Source organism: Entelurus aequoreus, linkage group LG17, assembly GCF_033978785.1.
Source record: "Entelurus aequoreus isolate RoL-2023_Sb linkage group LG17, RoL_Eaeq_v1.1, whole genome shotgun sequence".
Classification (NCBI taxonomy): Eukaryota; Metazoa; Chordata; class Actinopteri; order Syngnathiformes; family Syngnathidae; genus Entelurus; species Entelurus aequoreus.
In genome coordinates, this window is record NC_084747.1 from 22,268,179 (window position 1) to 22,287,049 (window position 18,871).

The following is an 18,871-nucleotide window of genomic DNA, read 5'->3' on the forward strand; positions in this document are numbered from 1 at the left end:
ACAATGCTGTTGCTAATGACGCCATTGAAGCTAACTTAGCAACGGGACCTGACAGAGCTATGCTAAAAACATTAGCTATCCACCTACACAAGCCAGCCCTCATCTGCTCATCAACACCCGTGCTCACCTGCGTTCCAGCGATCGGCGGAGCGACGAAGGACTTCACCCCATCATCGATGCGGTCGGCGGTCGGCGGCTAGCGGCGGCTAGCGTCGGCTAGCGCGTCTGCTATCCAAGTCAAAGTCCTCCTGGTTGTGTTGCTGCAGCCAGCCGCTAATACACCGATCCCACCTACAGCTTTCTTCTTTGCTGTCTCCATTGTTCATTAAACAAATTGCAAAAGATTCACCAACACAGATGTCCAGAATACTGTGGAATTTTGCGATGAAAACCGAGCTTTTTGTGTAAAATGTGTCCGAATACTTCCGTTTCAACGATTGACGTCACGCGCATACGTCATCATACATAGACGTTTTCAACCGGAAGTTTCGCGGGAAATGTAAAATGTCACTTTATAAGTTAACCCGGCCGTATCGGCATGTGTTGCAATGTTAAGATGTCATCATTGATATGTAAACTATCAGACTGCGTGGTCGCTAGTCGTGGCTTTCAGTAGGACTTTAATACTCTACCTGTATTTGCTTTTGTTTTCTTTCCTTGTTGTTGAAAGTGCCTCGAATGTTGAGTGAATTATAAATACATGTTTGTTGTTCAATAAAAAAAATAAAAAAATTTAAAAAAAGTTTGTTAAATCATCATTACTCAACCATAAAAATCATACGCACGTGCGTCAAATCACGTTTGATGTCACGTCAAAACAATAAGGAGACAGGTTAAAAAAAAGTGTTTTAATGATGAAATCATCCAAGAAGACATGAAAATGTATGTCTTTCATATTGTATACATACAATAACATGATTACTGCTAAGCATGTTATTGTTGATGGATTCATGTGAGTACTTATGGCATGGGTTTTTAATAGGTTAAAAAAGTACATATTACCTGTATAATCCTAATGGAGCGACTACTTTATCCCAGCTGTTAGAAACACATTGTAATAATTGTGGGTGTGTTTGGTCAAGCGAGGTAAACAGAGGTAAGTAGTAGGGGTGCACCAAAAAAATGATTCACGATTCCCCTCGATTCAGTATCGATTCATAATTTTCCCCCCAAAAATAATATTTTTTTTTTTTTTAAGTATACAGTAAGGATGTATTTGTATAAAGACGTCTTTAGGCCGTGTCCATGCAGGAGTTGTTCTAACCTGTGGCCTGTTTTGAAAAAGTTTCCTGATAATTACACCAAATAAATGGTGTTGAATGGAGACTGGATTCTGAATGGAATGGTCACTTCAGGAATGGGATGGGTTAGTTAATGAAGTCACTTTTAGGTTTTGGGGCGGATCTTCATCTCAGTGAACCTCAGAGAGTACTGCCAGCCGGTCCAACTGGACCACTCCACGCCGTCGGCGTAAGAGGCGTGGCCCCCTTTCAGGTACTGCCCGTTCAGGTTGGACGTATGACAGTTGCGGTACCACCACGCCCCCTGGTAGTACGCGGCGCAGTTGTTCTCCGACTGGTCCCGGTCCCGGTCTTTGGTTGTGAACTGCATCCCAGAATGCTTCAGCAGAGAGTCGCCTGGACGACGACACACAAAAGTTGAGTTTGTTGCGGTTCCTGCGCACCTGATCGGAGCCGGTCCGGTTCTACCTGCCGTCCCGGAGTACTGGTCCACGGTCAGCGGGTATCCGTCCTCTTCGGGGTTGACCGAGTCTCGACCCACGGAGAATTCGGCGTATTGAGCGAAGGCTGTGGCGTTGTCAAAGTCGGCCATGTCGATACGCAGCTCGTAACCTCCTGACCTGGTCAGAGTGTAGATGTTCTGGAGGCCTGAACACACGAAACACACCTGAGGTCAACACACATCTTCTTTGACAAATCAACCCTTCTAAAGTCTCCGTGTGTTCTTGTGTTCCTACCCTTCTTGAGACATGAAGAAGGAAAAGTATCTTCCATATGAGGAGGTGTGAACAAGTGATGACATAAATCAATAACATTGCATCTAATAGAGAGCCAAATACTAGAGTCCGTGAACATTGCTCCAGAGTCAGGATTTTTTTGTTGATTTAATGTGCATACAAAAGTAAACATTGACAGGTGCAAAGGCAGCAATATATGATAAAACAAGAAGGCAGCTAAAGAAGGACTTCCCTATTCATCCCCACCAGGTAAACAGCTGATTTTACCACACCCGGTGCTGATGTAAGACAAGCCATATGTGATCATAGGATGAAGAAATACACTACGCTACTAAGACTATAGTGGCCATTAACAGTTAGCTTCTACAGCTGGGTTGCCCAAAGTGCGGCACAGGGGCCATCTGTGGTCCCTGACTCCTTTGTCATCTGTGGTCCCTGACTCCTTTGTCATCTGTGGTCCCTGACTCCTTTGTCATCTGTGGTCCCTGACTCCTTTGTCATCTGTGGTCCCTGACTCCTTTGTCATCTGTGGTCCCTGACTCCTTTGTCATCTGTGGTCCCTGACTCCTTTGTCATCTGTGGTCCCTGACTCCTTTGTCATCTGTGGTCCCTGACTCCTTTGTCATCTGTGGTCCCTGACTCCTTTGTCATCTGTGGTCCCTGAAGGACTCCTTTGTCATCTGTGGTCCCTGACTCCTTTGTCATCTGTGGTCCCTGACTCCTTTGTCATCTGTGGTCCCTGACTCCTTTGTCATCTGTGGTCCCTGACTCCTTTGTCATCTGTGGTCCCTGACTCCTTTGTCATCTGTGGTCCCTGACTCCTTTGTCATCTGTGGTCCCTGACTCCTTTGTCATCTGTGGTCCCTGAAGGACTCCTTTGTCATCTGTGGTCCCTGACTCCTTTGTCATCTGTGGTCCCTGACTCCTTTGTCATCTGTGGTCCCTGACTCCTTTGTCACCGGCCTTAAGCACATTACAAAAAACAAAAAATAGATATCTTATTTGCACCCCTGGTGGTGACATCTATCAACATGAGGGTGGTCCCAAAAAGGAGGGATTTTTCACATTGACTGTGTGTCGCTTTTAAAAGTGCTCCCCCTCTGGTCAACATATGAAATAACAAGTGTGTGTAAGAAATTGAAATTAGCCCCCTTTGGCCAAAATTAATTTAAAAATAGATAAATATGTATGTAGAGACATATTGTAATAACTTGAAGTAAATAATCAAGATTAAAACCCAATTACAAAAATTACTAAAAGCTAACCTTTTTTATATTTGCATAGTATGTATATATTATTAATGTTCTAAATACAAATATTTATATATCTAGAAAGGCTGGTCCTAAAGTGGTAGGCATTATTCTCAGGTCTCAAGAAGGTAACAAGTGTGTGTGAGCGTGTGTGTGTGTGTGTGTGTGTGTGCGTGTGTGTGTGTGTGTGTCACACCTAGCCAGTGCTCCCCTGTAGTTGTACCAAAGCCGTCTCGATATGCATCCCAACCTCGAAAGAAATTCACTGAGCCGTCGACTCGTCTCTGGATCACCTGCACACACACACACACACACACACACACACACACACACACACACACACACACACACACACACACACACACACACACACACACACACACACACACACACACACACACACACACACACACACACACACACACACACTCACAGGTCAGCCCGACAGCTTGTGGCTTCCTATCTACTCGCTAAGCTAATTAGCATGATTACCCGTAGAGTAGTTAACTGTGTGTAATGATGCCGCTCACTACTGACCTCATTGTTATTATTAACCTGACAAAACTTGTAATAAAGTAGTTAGTTCACTTGTAATGAACTAAGCTATAAAAGGCACGTACAGTCCAGCCGCCAGCGTCCGTGCTCATGTCGCAGTAGACCATGAAGCCGTCGGGCTTGTGGACCGGAAAGATGGAATAAACGCCATCCTGGGAATTTCCCGCCGCCATGACGTCAGCGCAGTCTCTGGGCGTGAGAGCTGAAGGAATCAATGGTGGAAAAAGAACTTGGTCAGCTGGTTGACACTGCTGGTGAATGGTATACAAACATGAATAAACATAGCTAGCATATTAACCTTAGCATGTTAAGGTATCAACTGTTGAGTAACAAAATATTTGTAAAAAGGTGTATAGGTCCTGCTAACATTAGATTAACCTCAAATTAGATTTTTTTAAAAAAGCTAGCATACTAACGTTAGCATGCTAACAGGTATCATTTGTCGATAACAAAATATTTGACACTAAGGGGTACACCTGCTAAATTAGCTAAAAAATAAAAATACAAATAAAATGCTAACGGCACCATGTGTGAAATACCAAAATATATTACTATGAGGTGTATACCTGAAAAAATGTGTTTAAAATGCTAGCCTGCTAATGTTACGTTACACTAACGTTAAATTGGCTTTAAAAATACAAATAATAATAACTGGTATACTAACATTAACATGCTAACAGGTATCATTTGTCAATAACACAATATTGGACACTAAAGACCCGTTCAATTAGCTGAAAAAAGCTCTAATGCTAATTGTAACATGTGACAAGTACCAACATGTATTACTCACACTGAATTTTACACCAATTTTTTTTCTTCAATTGAATTTTTCTGCTCTGAATTTTTTTACACAACATATTTTTACACTGATTTTTTTGTACCAAAAATTTTACAAAATTTTTAGTTTACAAAATATTTTACAAAATAGTTTTTTTGCAAAATAGTTAAAAAGATTTTAAATATTGTACCAATTTTTTTTACAAAATGTCTTTACAAAATGTTTTTACAAAAAATGTTTTTACAAAAAATGTTTTTTACAAAAAATGTTTTTTACAAAAAAATTTTTTACAAAATATTCTGCAAAATATTTTTTTTTTTTACAAAATATACAAAAACTAAATAAATTACAAAATACTGTACAATTATTTTTTTTACAAAATATTTTTTTTGCTAAATATTTTACAATTAATTTTTTTTTCAAAATATTTTACAATTTTTTATTTTTTACCAAAAAATAAAATTTTTACAAAAATTTTTTTTTTTTACAAAATTTTTTTTTTTACAATTTTTTTTTTTTTTACAAAAATTTTTGTTTTTCACAAGAATTTTTTTTTTTTACAAAAATTTTTTTTTTTTACAAAAATTTTTTTTTTTTACAAACATTTTTTGGGCTGAAGGAATCAATGGTGGAAAAAGGCCTGTGTCAGCTGGTTTGGAGCGGTGGTGGTGAGCACGCTCAGTAAGAAGTGTTTACCCTGCAGTCTGCTCAGACTCTGAGTCTCCCTCTGCAGGCTGGAGAGAGAGTTGCTGAAGTCCGCGGTGAGGCTGAGCACGCCCGACTTCTCCTCCGACAGCACCTGGACAGGTAGATTTGAACCGTGACGTCTGTTCTGTGGCCTCACCTGCCGGCTCCACCCGTACCTGCACGATGCGGCTCTGCTCGCTCTGCAGTGCGTCCAGTCGCTGGTTGACCAGGCCCTGACCTCTTTTCAGCGCCTCGGCTTCCAGCCTGAGGTTGTGGGCGTGGCCCGCCAAGGCCTTCAGCTCCTCGCTCACTTTGTGGGCGGAGCCTCTCTCCTGCCAGTCGTCGGCGTTGCGGGAGGTCAGCGCTCGTATCAGCGAGCTCTGCAGCGCCTCCCAGCGCTCAAAGTTCTGGCTGTTGTCCGGACAGTTGGGCTCCAGGAAGATGCTGACGGGCTCGCCGTCTCCCACGCGCGACACGGTCACCAAGGCCCCCGAGTCTTTGGGGTTGGTGGAAATGACAGGTGACGCGGAGGAGACCCCGCCCCTGTTGCTGCGGCAACAAAAACAAGCCGAGATTCCACCTTTAAACGTCACTGCACTTGTTTCTTCAGCATTGTCCACACCTTTAAGTCAGGACTTTGGGAAGGCCATTCTAAAACCTTCATTCTAGCCTGATTCAGCCATTCCTTTACCACTTTTGAGGTGTGTTTGGGGTCATTGTCCTGTTGGAACACCCAACAAGACCCAACCTCCGGGCTGATGATTTTAGCTTGTCCTGAACAATTTGGAGCTAATCCTCCTTTTTCATTGTCCCATTTAAAGCAGCAGTTCCATTGGCAGCAAAACAGGCCCAGAGCATAATACTACCACCACCATGCTTGAAGGTAGGAATGGTGTTCCTGGGATTAAAGGCCTCATCTGTTCTCCTCCAAACATATTGCTGGGTATTGTGGCCAAACAACTCCATTTGTGTTTCATGTGACATCACATGGGCAAAGATAAGACCTTCTGGAGGAAAGTTCTGTGGATTTTTCTGCACTGAATTTTTTAAGCTAAATCTTTTTGACACAATTTTTTATTAACCTGAATTTTTTTACACTGAATGTTAAACAAAATATTTTTGCAACAGTTATTTCTGCATTGAATATTTCTGTTCTGAATATTTTTACACTGATTTTTTTTACACTGAATTTTACACCAAATCTTTCTGCAGAGAATTTGTGTGCTCTATTTTGTTTACACTGAATTCAAACCATTTTTTTTGCTCCAAATTTTTTTACACAACATATTTTTACACTGAATTTTGCACAAAATGTTTTTGCAACAAATATTTCTGCGTTGAAATTTTTTGCTCTGAATATTTCTACACTAAATATTTTTGGAATGGATTTTTCTGATCTGAATTTTTTTTACACAAAATTTTTGCACAGCGAATTTTCACACCAAAAATGTTTACACTTAATTTTTCGACACCATCTTTTCGAAACAGGTGTTTATAAATCTGAATTTTAATACACTGAACATTTTTTATGCATTGAATAATTCTGCTGTGATTTTTTTTTACACTGAATTTTTTTACACTGAATTTTACACCAATTTGTTTTGCAACAAATATTTCTCCATAGAATATTTCTGCTCTGAATTTTTTTTACACTAAATGTTTTTACACCAAATTTTTGACACCATTTTTATTAACCTGCATTTTAATACACTGAATATTTGTTATGCATTGAAAATTTCTGCTCAGAATTTTTTTACACTGAATTTTTTTTATACTGAATTTTACACCAAATCTTTTTGCAACAAATATTTCTGCAGTGAATTTTTCTGCTCTGTTTTTTTTACACTGAATTTTAAACCAGTTATTTTCCTTCATTCACTTTTTCTGCCCTGAACTTTTTTACACTGAATTTGTTTTTACATTGAATTTTTTTTTCACGCTGAATTTTGCAACAAATATTCCTCCATTGAAATGTTTTACTACGAATATTTCGACACAAAAATTTTTTGCAATGGATTTTTCTGCTCTGAATTCTTTTTACACTAAATGTTTGTACACCGAATTTTTACACTAAAAGTTTTTACTCTTAATTTTCTTACACCATCTTTTTGACACCATTTTTTATTAACCTGAATTTTGTTACACTGAATATTTTTTACACTGAATGTTAAACAAAATATTTTTGCAAGAGCTATTTCTGCATTGAATATTTCTGTACTGAATATTTTTACACTGATTTTTTTTACACTGAATTTTACACCAAATCTTTCTGCAACAAATATTTCTGCAGAGAATTTGTGTGCTCTATTTTGTTTACACTGAATTCAAACCATTTTTTTTGCTCTGAATTTTTTTACACAACATATTTGTACACTGAATTTTTTTGCACTGAATTTTGCACAAAATGTTTTTGCAACAAATATTTCTGCATTGAAATTTTTTGCTCTGAATATTTCTACACTAAATATTTTTGGAATGGATTTTTCTGATCTGAATTTTTTTTACACAAAATTTTTGCACAGCGAATTTTTACACCAAAAATGTTTACACTTAATTTTTCGACACCATCTTTTCAAAACAATTGGTTATCAATCTGAATTTTAATACACTGAACAATTTTTATGCATTGAATAATTCTGCTGTGATTTTTTTTTAACACTGAATTTTTTTACACTGAATTTTACACCAATTTGTTTTGCAACAAATATTTCTCCATAGAATATTTCTGCTCTGAATTTTTTTTTACACTAAATGTTTTTACACCAAATTTTTGACACCATTTTTATTAACCTGAATTTTAATACACTGAATATTTGTTATGCATTGAATATTTCTGCTCAGAATTTTTTTACACTGAATTTTTTTACACTGAATTTTACACCAAATCTTTTTGCAACAAATTTTTCTGCAGTGAATTTTTCTGCTCTGTTTTTTTTACACTGAATTTTAAACCAGTTATTTTCCTTCATTCACTTTTTCTGCCCTGAACTTTTTTACACTGAATTTGTTTTTACATTGAATTTTTTTTTTACGCTGAATTTTGCAACAAATATTCCTCCATTGAAATTTTTTACTACGAATATTTCGACACAAAAAATGTTTGCAATGGATTTTTCTGCTCTGAATTCTTTTTACACTAAATGTTTGTACACCGAATTTTTACACTAAAAGTTTTTACTCTTAATTTTCTTACACCATCTTTTTGACACAATTTTTTTTTAACCTGAATTTTAATACACTGAATATTTTTTATGCATTGAATATTTCTGCTCTGAAATTTTTACACTGGATTTTAAACCAGCTATTTTTCTTCATTCACATTTTCTGCCCTGAACTTTTTTACACTGAATTTGTTTTTACATAGAATTTTTTTTACACAGAAATTTGCACAAAATATTTTTGCGACAAACATTTCTATACTGAATTTTTTCTGATTGGAATTTTTTTTTTTACGTTGAATTTTGCAACAAATATTCCTCCATTGAAATGTTTTGCGACGAATATTTGTACACATACATTTTTTGCAATAGATTTTTCTGCTCTGATTTCATTTTACACTAAATGTTTGTACACCAATTTTTTTACACCATTTTTATTAACCTGAATTTTAATACACGGAATATTTGTTATGCATTGAATATTTCTGCTCAGAATTTTTTTACACTGAATTTTTTTTACACTGAATTTTACACCAAATCTTTTTGCAACAAATATTTCTGCAGTGAATTTTTCTGCTCTGTTTTTTTTACACTAAATTTTAAACCAGTTATTTTCCTTCATTCACTTTTTCTGCCCTGAACTTTTTTACACTGAATTTGTTTTTACATTGAATTTTTTTTTTACGCTGAATTTTGCAACAAATATTCCTCCATTGAAATGTTTTACTACGAATATTTCTACACAAAAAAATGTTTGCAATGGATTTTTCTGCTCTGAATTCTTTTTACACTAAATGTTTGTACACCGAATTTTTACACTAAAAGTTTTTACTCTTAATTTTCTTACACCATCTTTTTGACACAATTTTTTTTAACCTGAATTTGAATACACTGAATATTTTTTATGCATTGAATATTTCTGCTCTGAAATTTTTACACTGAATTTTAAACCAGTTATTTTTCTTCATTCACTTTTTCTGCCCTGAACTTTTTTACAGTGAATTTGTTTTTACATAGAATTTTTTTTACACAGAAATGTGCACAAAATATTTTTGCGACAAACATTTCTATACTGAATTTTTTCTGATTGGAATTTTTTTTTTTACGTTGAATTTTGCAACAAATATTCCTCCATTGAAATGTTTTGCGACGAATATTTGTACACATACATTTTTTGCAATAGATTTTTCTGCCCTGATTTCTTTTTACACTAAATGTTTGTACACCAAATTTTTTACACCATTTTTATTAACCTGAATTTTAATACACTGAATATTTGTTATGTATTGAATATTTCTGCTCAGAACTTTTTTACACTGAATTTTTTTTACACTGAATTTTACACCAAATCTTTTTGCAAAAAATATTTCTGCAGTGAATTTTTCTGCTCAGTTTTTTTTACACTGAATTTTAAAGCAGTTATTTTCCTTCATTCACTTTTTCTGCCCTGAACTTTTTTACACAGAATTTGTTTTTACATTGAATTTTTTTTTTACGCTGAATTTTGCAACAAATATTCCTCCATTGAAATGTTTTACTACGAATATTTCTACACAAAAAAATGTTTGCAATGGATTTTTCTGCTCTGAATTCTTTTTACACTAAATGTTTGTACACCAAATTTTTACACTAAAAGTTTTTACTCTTAATTTTCTTACCAAATCTTTTTGACACAATTTTTTATTAACCTGAATTTTAATACACTGAATATTTTTTATGCATTGAATATTTCTGCTCTGAATTTTTTTACACTGAATTTTAAACCAGTCATTTTTCTTCATTCACTTTTTCTGCCCTGAACTTTTTTACACTGAATTTGTTTTTACATAGAATTTTTTTTACACAGAAATTTGCACAAAACATTTCTGTACTGAATTTTTTCTGATTGAAATTTTTTTTTTACGCTGAATTTTGCAACAAATATTCCTCCATTGAAATGTTTTGCGACAAATATTTGTACACATACATTTTTTGCAATGGATTTTTCTGCACTGAATTCTTTTTACACTAAATGTTTTTACACTGAATTTTTACACTTAATTTTCCTACACCATCTTTTTGACACAATTGTTTATTACCTGAATTTTATACACTGAACATTTTTTACACTTAATTATTACACCCCGATTTCCAAAACACTATTTTATCAAAGAGAATTTTTAAACATACAAATTATGCTCACAAGCCTATTTTGATGTAAAAAAAAAAAAAAAAAAAAGAGCTTACAAAATTCTAACTCCAAAAAATTCAGTTACATAAATTTGGTGTCCATAAAAAGCTTTTGTAATAAAGACACAAAACCTTAAAATTGTGCTCTTTTTGGCGAGTCAAAGTAAAGATTAAATTGATTTCAATGGACGACATTGTTTCGTAATGAAGGTTTTTCACAATACAACTTTTTCGGGGTGCGAGTTACGTCACAGAAGCAATGAAGCGTGAAATAAAGTGCAGCTTTTGTCCGCATGTTCAAAGACGATGGATAGTCATGAGGACACATTTACCAACCCCCAGAAAATAGAACTTTCCAAGCAGGGACGGACAAACACAAAGGCTGATATTTCCCAAAATGCACATTAATTAAAACAAGTCTTGTATATTTTTAAATATTTGTACCTGTTGATGAAGGGCAGAGGATACTGGTTGACATAGAGGATGGCGACTGTTGCTGTGATGCCCGCTACCATGGCAACCACAATGGCGGCACATAACAGGAAGTTGCAGCATTTCTGAGTATGAAAACAAGCGTTCAAAAAGATGTATTGCTTTCCCGTGTTCGTGTTGCATTAGACAAGGAAACAGGAGACAAGTTGCAGTTAATAGTGCAGGCATTAGCGCTGTGACGTCACCGTGGCAACAGATGCCAAAGCTTAGACTTTGCGCTAACCTTTTAGCCGCAAATGAACTCTTTGCCGCTTCTTCTTGTGAACTTTCAGATTGTGTCTGATTGACTAACATGATGCAGGTCCTGGTCCACATCCAGATCCTTCTATGTGTGAAGACGGTGCAACGTGACGCGACTCAGTGAGAACCAAAACTATTTACCGTGTTGGGAAAGGAAAGATCTTTTGCAAGAAGACGTGACTACCTTGTGTTTGCTTGGCCGTTTGCTGTCCAGCTCAGAACTGCTGTTGTTCATGACGGTCCAGCTGTCATTCAGCATCATCCTGTCAATCAATCAATCTATCAGTCACAGCCAGTTAAAAATGCCTGTAATAATGTATCTATGTGAGTTTTACTAGAATCAGGTGTTTTTGTAAGGTTTGCAAATACACAAAATAGTTTTTTTTACTGAATATGACAGTATAACTGTCATGCTAAATATGAAAGTTATATAAACATAATTTCTAAACCACACATGCAAAATGGCTAAAAATGCCTGTAATAATGTATCTATGTGACTTTAAACAACAACAACAATAGAGCAACAGCAGCAAATACGACATGTACAAATATGATGGTAAAAGTGATAGCAAATAAGCAATTAGCGAAAATAAAACACAATACAGAAATGACAATGAGCATTATTACACTAAAAATGGAGCAATACAAATACCAATAGAAATAGTGCTATTGATAATAAACAATACCAATACTTTACCTTTATTATCAACAATACAGTTGTTCAAATGCAACAATACATATACCTGTACGTAATGATAACTTGAGATACAAAAGAATGCAGAAAAATGGAGGGGAAGAAAGAAAAGCAACCTTCATTAACCTTGTAGATTGTTATAGTAACAATAGGTTAAGCTTTGTCAGTGAGCTCTTTGTTCAGTGGATCAGATGTTTGATGAAGCTCTGTGTCTATCTACCACCACTACTGTTTTCTGTTTATTTGTTACTGACTGTGGCAGGACACCTCTGCCTCTGTTTCACTTTATGTTGCTGGTAAATAATATGCTTGTAGTAGTAGGCTAAAGTTAAATTATTTAGTATGCACTAATTAAAGGGGCACAGCTTTAAGAGACATTTTAGCTTTCATATTTTATAAGATATATTTTTTGTAAGAACCACAATTAATAAATATAATTCAGTGAATAACTTATTGTTCAAATCTGTCTATAAATATGTACATAAAGTGTTGTAATTATATTGTAAAATGGATGGATGGACGTTTAAAACAAAACTGTTATTATTAATAAGTAAGTATACATTTTTTGAGCCTTTTTAGAGAAAATCATATCATTGTAGTAAATTATGCAAATTACTCGATGATGTCATGGTGACCAAGCCCATAGCCACGCCCCCACCGCCACAGGTATCTTGGCAGTTTATGGGAAACACTGAACTGTCATGCTAAATATGAAAGTTATATAAACAGAACTCCAAAAGAAAACATGCAAAACGTCTAATAATGCCTGTAATAATGTATCTATGTGACTTTTACTAGAATCAGGTGTTTTTGTAAGGTTTGCAAACAAAAACATTATTTTTTTACTCAATATGACAGTAATGTTCTTAGAATCCTGAGATAATGTGAATAAAGCAATAAAAATGTAATCAAACATAACTCCTAAACCAAACATGCAAAATGTCTAAAAATGCCTGGAATAATGTATCTATGTGACTTTTACTAGACAAATGATCTTTTGTAAGGTTTGCAAAGACAAAAATTAGTTTGTTTTACTCAATATGACAGTATAACTGTCACACTCACTATGACAGTTATATAAACATAACTCCAAAACAAAACATGCAAAATGGCTAAAAATGCCTGTAATAATGTATATTTGTGACTTTTACTAGAAACATATGCTTTTTTTTAAGGCTTGAAAACACAAATATTAGTTTTTTTACTCAATATGACAGTAATGTTGTTAGAATCCTGAGATAATGCGAAAAAAGCTATACAAATGTAATCAAACATAACTCCTAAACCAAACATGCAAAATGTCTAATAATGCCTGTAATAATGTATCTATGTGACTTTTACTAGAATCAGGTGTTTTTTTAAGGTTTGCAAGGACAAAAAAACAGTTTTTTACTCAATATGACAGTATAACTGTCACACTCAACTGACAGTTCAGTTATGTTTTGGTTTTTCCTGTCTTTGTTTCCTGTCAGCGCTCTTATTTTGGTTATTTCCTTGATTATCTCCCTGAGTGCTTTGTCCCCTCAGCTGTGGCTGATTGGCACCTGGCCACACCTGGTGCCAATCAGCCAGCTGCTATTTGAACCTGCCTTCCTCTCCAGTCAGCGCTGGATTATTGTCACTACTTCCTGTCACAATACCGGTCGTTGTAGCTCTGTCTACTGTTGTTCACTCTGCTCATGTCATAGTTCCTTCCTGTCACAGTAAGTGTTTTTGTTTCTTGTCCACAGTTAGCCTTTGTGCTATTTTAGTTCATGGCCAAGTTTGTTCTCCGCCTCGTGCGCGCCTTTAGTTTGTACCCTTTTGTTTGTTTTTTTGCTATAGTGTTAAATTAAATCATGTTTTCCCGTACAATGCCTGCTGCCTTCTCTGCATCTTGGGGTTCGTCACCAACAAACTCTGACATCAATATGACAGTTATTTAACCATAACTCCAAAACCAAACATGCAAAATGTCTAATAATGCCTGGAATAATGTACACTAGCGTTCAAAAGTTTGGGGTCACATGTAAATGTCCTTATTTCTGAAGGAAAAGCACTGTACTTTTCAATGAAGATAACTTTAAACTAGTCTTAACTTTACAGAAATACACTCTATACATTGCTAATGTGGTAAATGACTATTCTAGCTGCAAATGTCTGCTTTTTGGTGCAATATCTACATAGGTGTATAGAGGCCCATTTCCAGCAACTATCACGCCAGTGTTCTAATGGTACAATGTGTTTGCTCATTGGCTCAGAAGGCTAATTGATGATTAGAAAACCCTTGTGCAATCATGTTCACTAGGGATGTCCGATAATGGCTTTTTGCCGATATCCGATATTCCGATATTGTCCAACTCTTTAATTACCGATACCGATATCAACCGATATATACAGTCGTGGAATTAACACATTATTATGTCTAATTTGGACAACCAGGTATGGTGAAGATAAGGTACTTTTAAATAAAAATTATAAAACAAAATACGATAATTAAATTAAAAACATTTTCTTGAATAAAAAAGAAAGTAAAACAATTTAAAAACAGTTACATAGAAACTAGTAATGAATGAAAAGGAGTAACATTAACTGTTAAAGGTTAGTACTATTAGTGGAGCAGCAGCACGCACAATCATGTGTGCTTACGGACTGTATCCCTTGCAGACTGTATTGATATATATTGATATATAATGTAGGAAGCAGAATATTAATAACAGAAAGAAACAACCCTTTTGTGTGAATGAGGACGGAGGTTTTTTGGGTTGGTGCATTAATTGTAAGTGTATCTTGTGTTTTTTATGTGGATTTAATTTTTTTTTAAAATAAATAAATAAAAACAAAAAAAACGATACCGATAATTAAAAAAACGATACCAATAATTTCCGATATTACATTTTAACGCATTTATCAGCCGATATTATCGGACATCCCTAATGTTCACACATCTGAAAACACTTTAGCTCGTTACAGAAGCTACAAAACTGACCTTCCTTTGAGCAGATTGAGTTTCTGGAGCATCACATTTGTGGGCTCAATTAAACGCTCCAAATGGCCAGAAAAAGAGAACTTTCATCTGAAACTCCACAGTCTATTCTTCTTCTTAGAAATGAAGGCTATTCCACTAAATTGTTTGGGTGACCCCAAACTTTTGAACGGTAGTGTATCTTTAAGTTTTACTACAAAAATGATCTTTTGTAAGGTTTGAAAAGACAAAAATAGTTTTTTTTACTCAATATGACAGTATAACTGTCATACTAAATATGAAAGTTATATAAACATAACTCCTAAACCAAACATGCAAAATGTCTAATAATGCCTGTAATAATGTATCTATGTGACTTTTACTAGAATCATATGCTTTTTTTTAAGGTTTGCAAACACAAACATTAGTTTTTGACTCCATATGACAGTAATGTTGTTATAATCCTGAGGTAATGCGTACAAAGCACTACCAACATGACATCCCTATCAGTACGTGGAAGTGAATCTGCACCAGCTTGTTTCTGTTTGTCTCAAAGTTCAAATTGTTCCAATCAAGTTGGAATCCCAGCAGGTCACAATGAAATATTAAGGATGTACTTACCTGTCAGTCTTGAAGACAGACACCAAACTCAGAGAGGTCAGTCGCCCGCTTGAAAGGTGCTGTCACATCGTCATGGCAACAGCCGGAGGTGGCATATGCTGCCCGGGCGCCAAGGAGCGCTGCTAATCTGATCAGATTGACTTGAGAGTGTCGGATTAGCAACCGCAAGATGTCACAGCCCACACTTCCACTACACTTTATCATCACCAACTACTGTCAACACTTACAATAATCATGAATGTGTTGAAACAACAACACTTACAATAATCAAGTGTTGAAACAACAACACTTACAATTATCATGAATGTGTTGAAACAGCAACACTTACAATAATCAAGTGTTAAAACAACAACACTTACAATAATCATGAATGTGTTGAAACAACAACACTTACAATAATCATGAATGTGTTGAAACAACAACACTTATAATAATCATGAATGTGTTGAAACAACAACACTTATAATAATCATGAATATGTTGAAACAACAACACTTACAATAATCATGAATGTGTTGAAACAACAACACTTATAATAATCATGAATGTGTTGAAACAACAACACTTACAATAATCAAGTGTTGAAACAACAACACTTACAATAATCAAGTGTTGAAACAACAACACTTACAATAATCAAGTGTTGAAACAACAACACTTACAATAATCATGAATGTGTTGAAACAGCAACACTTACAATTATCAAGTGTTGAAACAACAACACTTACAATAATAAAGTGTTGAAACAACAACACTTACAATAATCATGAATGTGTTGAAACAACAACACTTACAATAATCATGAATGTGTTAAAACAACAACACTTACAATAATCATGAATGTGTTGAAACAACAACACTTACAATAATCATGAATGTGTTGAAACAACAACACTTACAATAATCATGAATGTGTTGAAACAACAACACTTACAATAATCATGAATGTGTTGAAACAACAACACTTACAATAATCAAGTGTTGAAACAACAACACTTACAATAATCATGAATGTGTTGAAACAACAACACTTACAATAATCATGAATGTGTTGAAACAACAACACTTATAATAATCATGAATGTGTTGAAACAACAACACTTACAATAATCAAGTGTTGAAGCAACAACACTTACAATAATCAAGTGTTAAAACAACAACACTTACAATAATCATGAATGTGTTGAAACAACAACACTTACAATAATCATGAATGTGTTGAAACAACAACACTTATAATAAGCATGAATGTGTTGAAACAACAACACTTACAATAATCAAGTGTTGAAGCAACAACACTTACAATAATCAAGTGTTAAAACAACAACACTTACAATAATCATGAATGTGTTGAAACAACAACACTTACAATAATCATGAATGTGTTGAAACAACAACACTTATAATAAGCATGAATGTGTTGAAACAACAACACTTACAATAATCATGAATGTGTTGAAACAACAACACTTATAATAATCATGAATGTGTTGAAACAACAACACTTAGAATAATCATGAATGTGTTGAAACAACAACACTTACAATAATCATGAATGTGTTGAAACAACAACACTTACAATAATCAAGTGTTGAAACAACAACACTTACAATAATCATGAATGTGTTGAAACAACAACACTTACAATAATCATGAATGTGTTGAAACAACAACACTTACAATAATCAAGTGTTGAAGCAACAACACTTACAATAATCAAGTGTTAAAACAACAACACTTACAATAATCATGAATGTGTTGAAACAACAACACTTACAATAATCATGAATGTGTTGAAACAACAACACTTATAATAAGCATGAATGTGTTGAAACAACAACACTTACAATAATCATGAATGTGTTGAAACAACAACACTTATAATAATCATGAATGTGTTGAAACAACAACACTTACAATAATCATGAATGTGTTGAAACAACAACACTTATAATAATCATGAATGTGTTGAAACAACAACACTTACAATAATCATGAATGTGTTGAAACAACAACACTTATAATAATCATGAATGTGTTGAAACAACAACACTTACAATAATCATGAATGTGTTGAAACAACAACACTTACAATAATCATGAATGTGTTGAAACAACAACACTTACAATAATCAAGTGTTGAAACAACAACACTTGCAATAATCAAGTGTTGAAACAACAACACTTACAATAATCATGAATGTGTTGAAACAACAACACTTACAATAATCATGAATGTGTTGAAACAACAACACTTACAATAATCAAGTGTTGAAACAACAACACTTACAATAATCATGAATGTGTTGAAACAACAACACTTACAATAATCAAGTGTTGAAACAACAACAACACTTACAATAATCAAGTGTTGAAACAACAACACTTACAATAATCATGAATGTGTTGAAACAACAACACAATAATAATAATAATAATAATGTTCACAGTAATAACACTTTGATGTTTTTTTATGGCAGCCACACAATTTATGCAATATTTTTTTCCACATAAAACATTTTAAAGTGATATTTTTAAAGTAATAATTCTTTATAACATAGATTTGTAGTCTTTTTTTTTTTTAGCAACGGCAAAAAAAAGAAAAATAAACAAAGACAAAAGAAAAAAAACAGCCAGATTTCACCTCATTCCACTTTTTTCAATGTTTTTTTAAATTTTTGCAATATTATTAATTTTGCATTTTTTGCGGAATGTGTGGCGGGCCGGTAAACAATTAGCTGCGGGCCGCAAATGGCCCCCGGGCCGCACTTTGGACACCCCTGTGTTAAATAGTATAAAGAGACAGAGTGTAATGTCAGTAATGTTCCTATAGGGGGAGTGCTAACATGTTAAATAGTATAAAGAGACAGAGTGTAATGTCAGTAATGTTCCTATAGGGGGAGTGCTAACATGTTAAATAGTATAAAGAGACAGAGTGTAATGTCAGTAATGTTCCTATAGGGGGAGTGCTAACATGTTAAATAGTATAAAGAGACAGTATAACTGTCACACTCAACTGTCAGGTTTGTCACTGACAGTTCAGTTATGTTTTGGTTTTTCCTGTCTTTGTTTCCTGTCAGCGCTCTTATTTTGGTTATTTCCTTGATTATCTCCCTGAGTGCTTTGTCCCCTCAGCTGTGGCTGATTGGCACCTGGCCACACCTGGTGCCAAACAGCCAGCTGCTATTTGAACCTGCCCTCCTCTCCAGTCAGTGCTGGATTATTGTCACTACTTCCTGTCATAACGCCGGTCGTTGTAGCTCTGTCTACTGTTGTTCACTCTGCTCATGTCATAGTTCCTTCCT

General features: G+C 34.8%; 1 protein-coding gene across 1 annotated transcript; it reads right to left on the bottom strand.

The window, feature by feature from the left end:
• Positions 1-851: 851 nt before the first annotated feature.
• Positions 852-15,911, bottom strand: LOC133632668 (fibrinogen C domain-containing protein 1-like). The gene is made up of 9 exons (XM_062025231.1): positions 15,567-15,911; positions 11,492-11,570; positions 11,020-11,132; positions 5,425-5,797; positions 5,258-5,360; positions 3,849-3,985; positions 3,425-3,521; positions 1,710-1,889; positions 852-1,637 (listed from the first exon to the last, which is right to left on the bottom strand). Exons 2-9 carry the CDS (start codon positions 11,567-11,569, stop codon positions 1,387-1,389), a joined length of 1,332 nt encoding a protein of 443 aa, XP_061881215.1. The 5' UTR covers position 11,570; positions 15,567-15,911; the 3' UTR covers positions 852-1,386.
• Positions 15,912-18,871: the final 2,960 nt, after the last annotated feature.

Excerpts from the sequence above, each read along its gene's own strand:
- LOC133632668 (XM_062025231.1), bottom strand. The coding sequence starts at position 11,569 with ATGATGCTGAATGACAGCTGGACCGTCATGAACAACAGCAGTTCTGAG. Across the intron at positions 5,798-11,019 it reads CCTCTGCCCTTCATCAACAG|CAACAGGGGCGGGGTCTCCT; the intron begins GTACAAATATTT and ends TTGTTGCCGCAG. Across the intron at positions 3,986-5,257 it reads GAGTCTGAGCAGACTGCAGG|CTCTCACGCCCAGAGACTGC; the intron begins GTAAACACTTCT and ends TGATTCCTTCAG.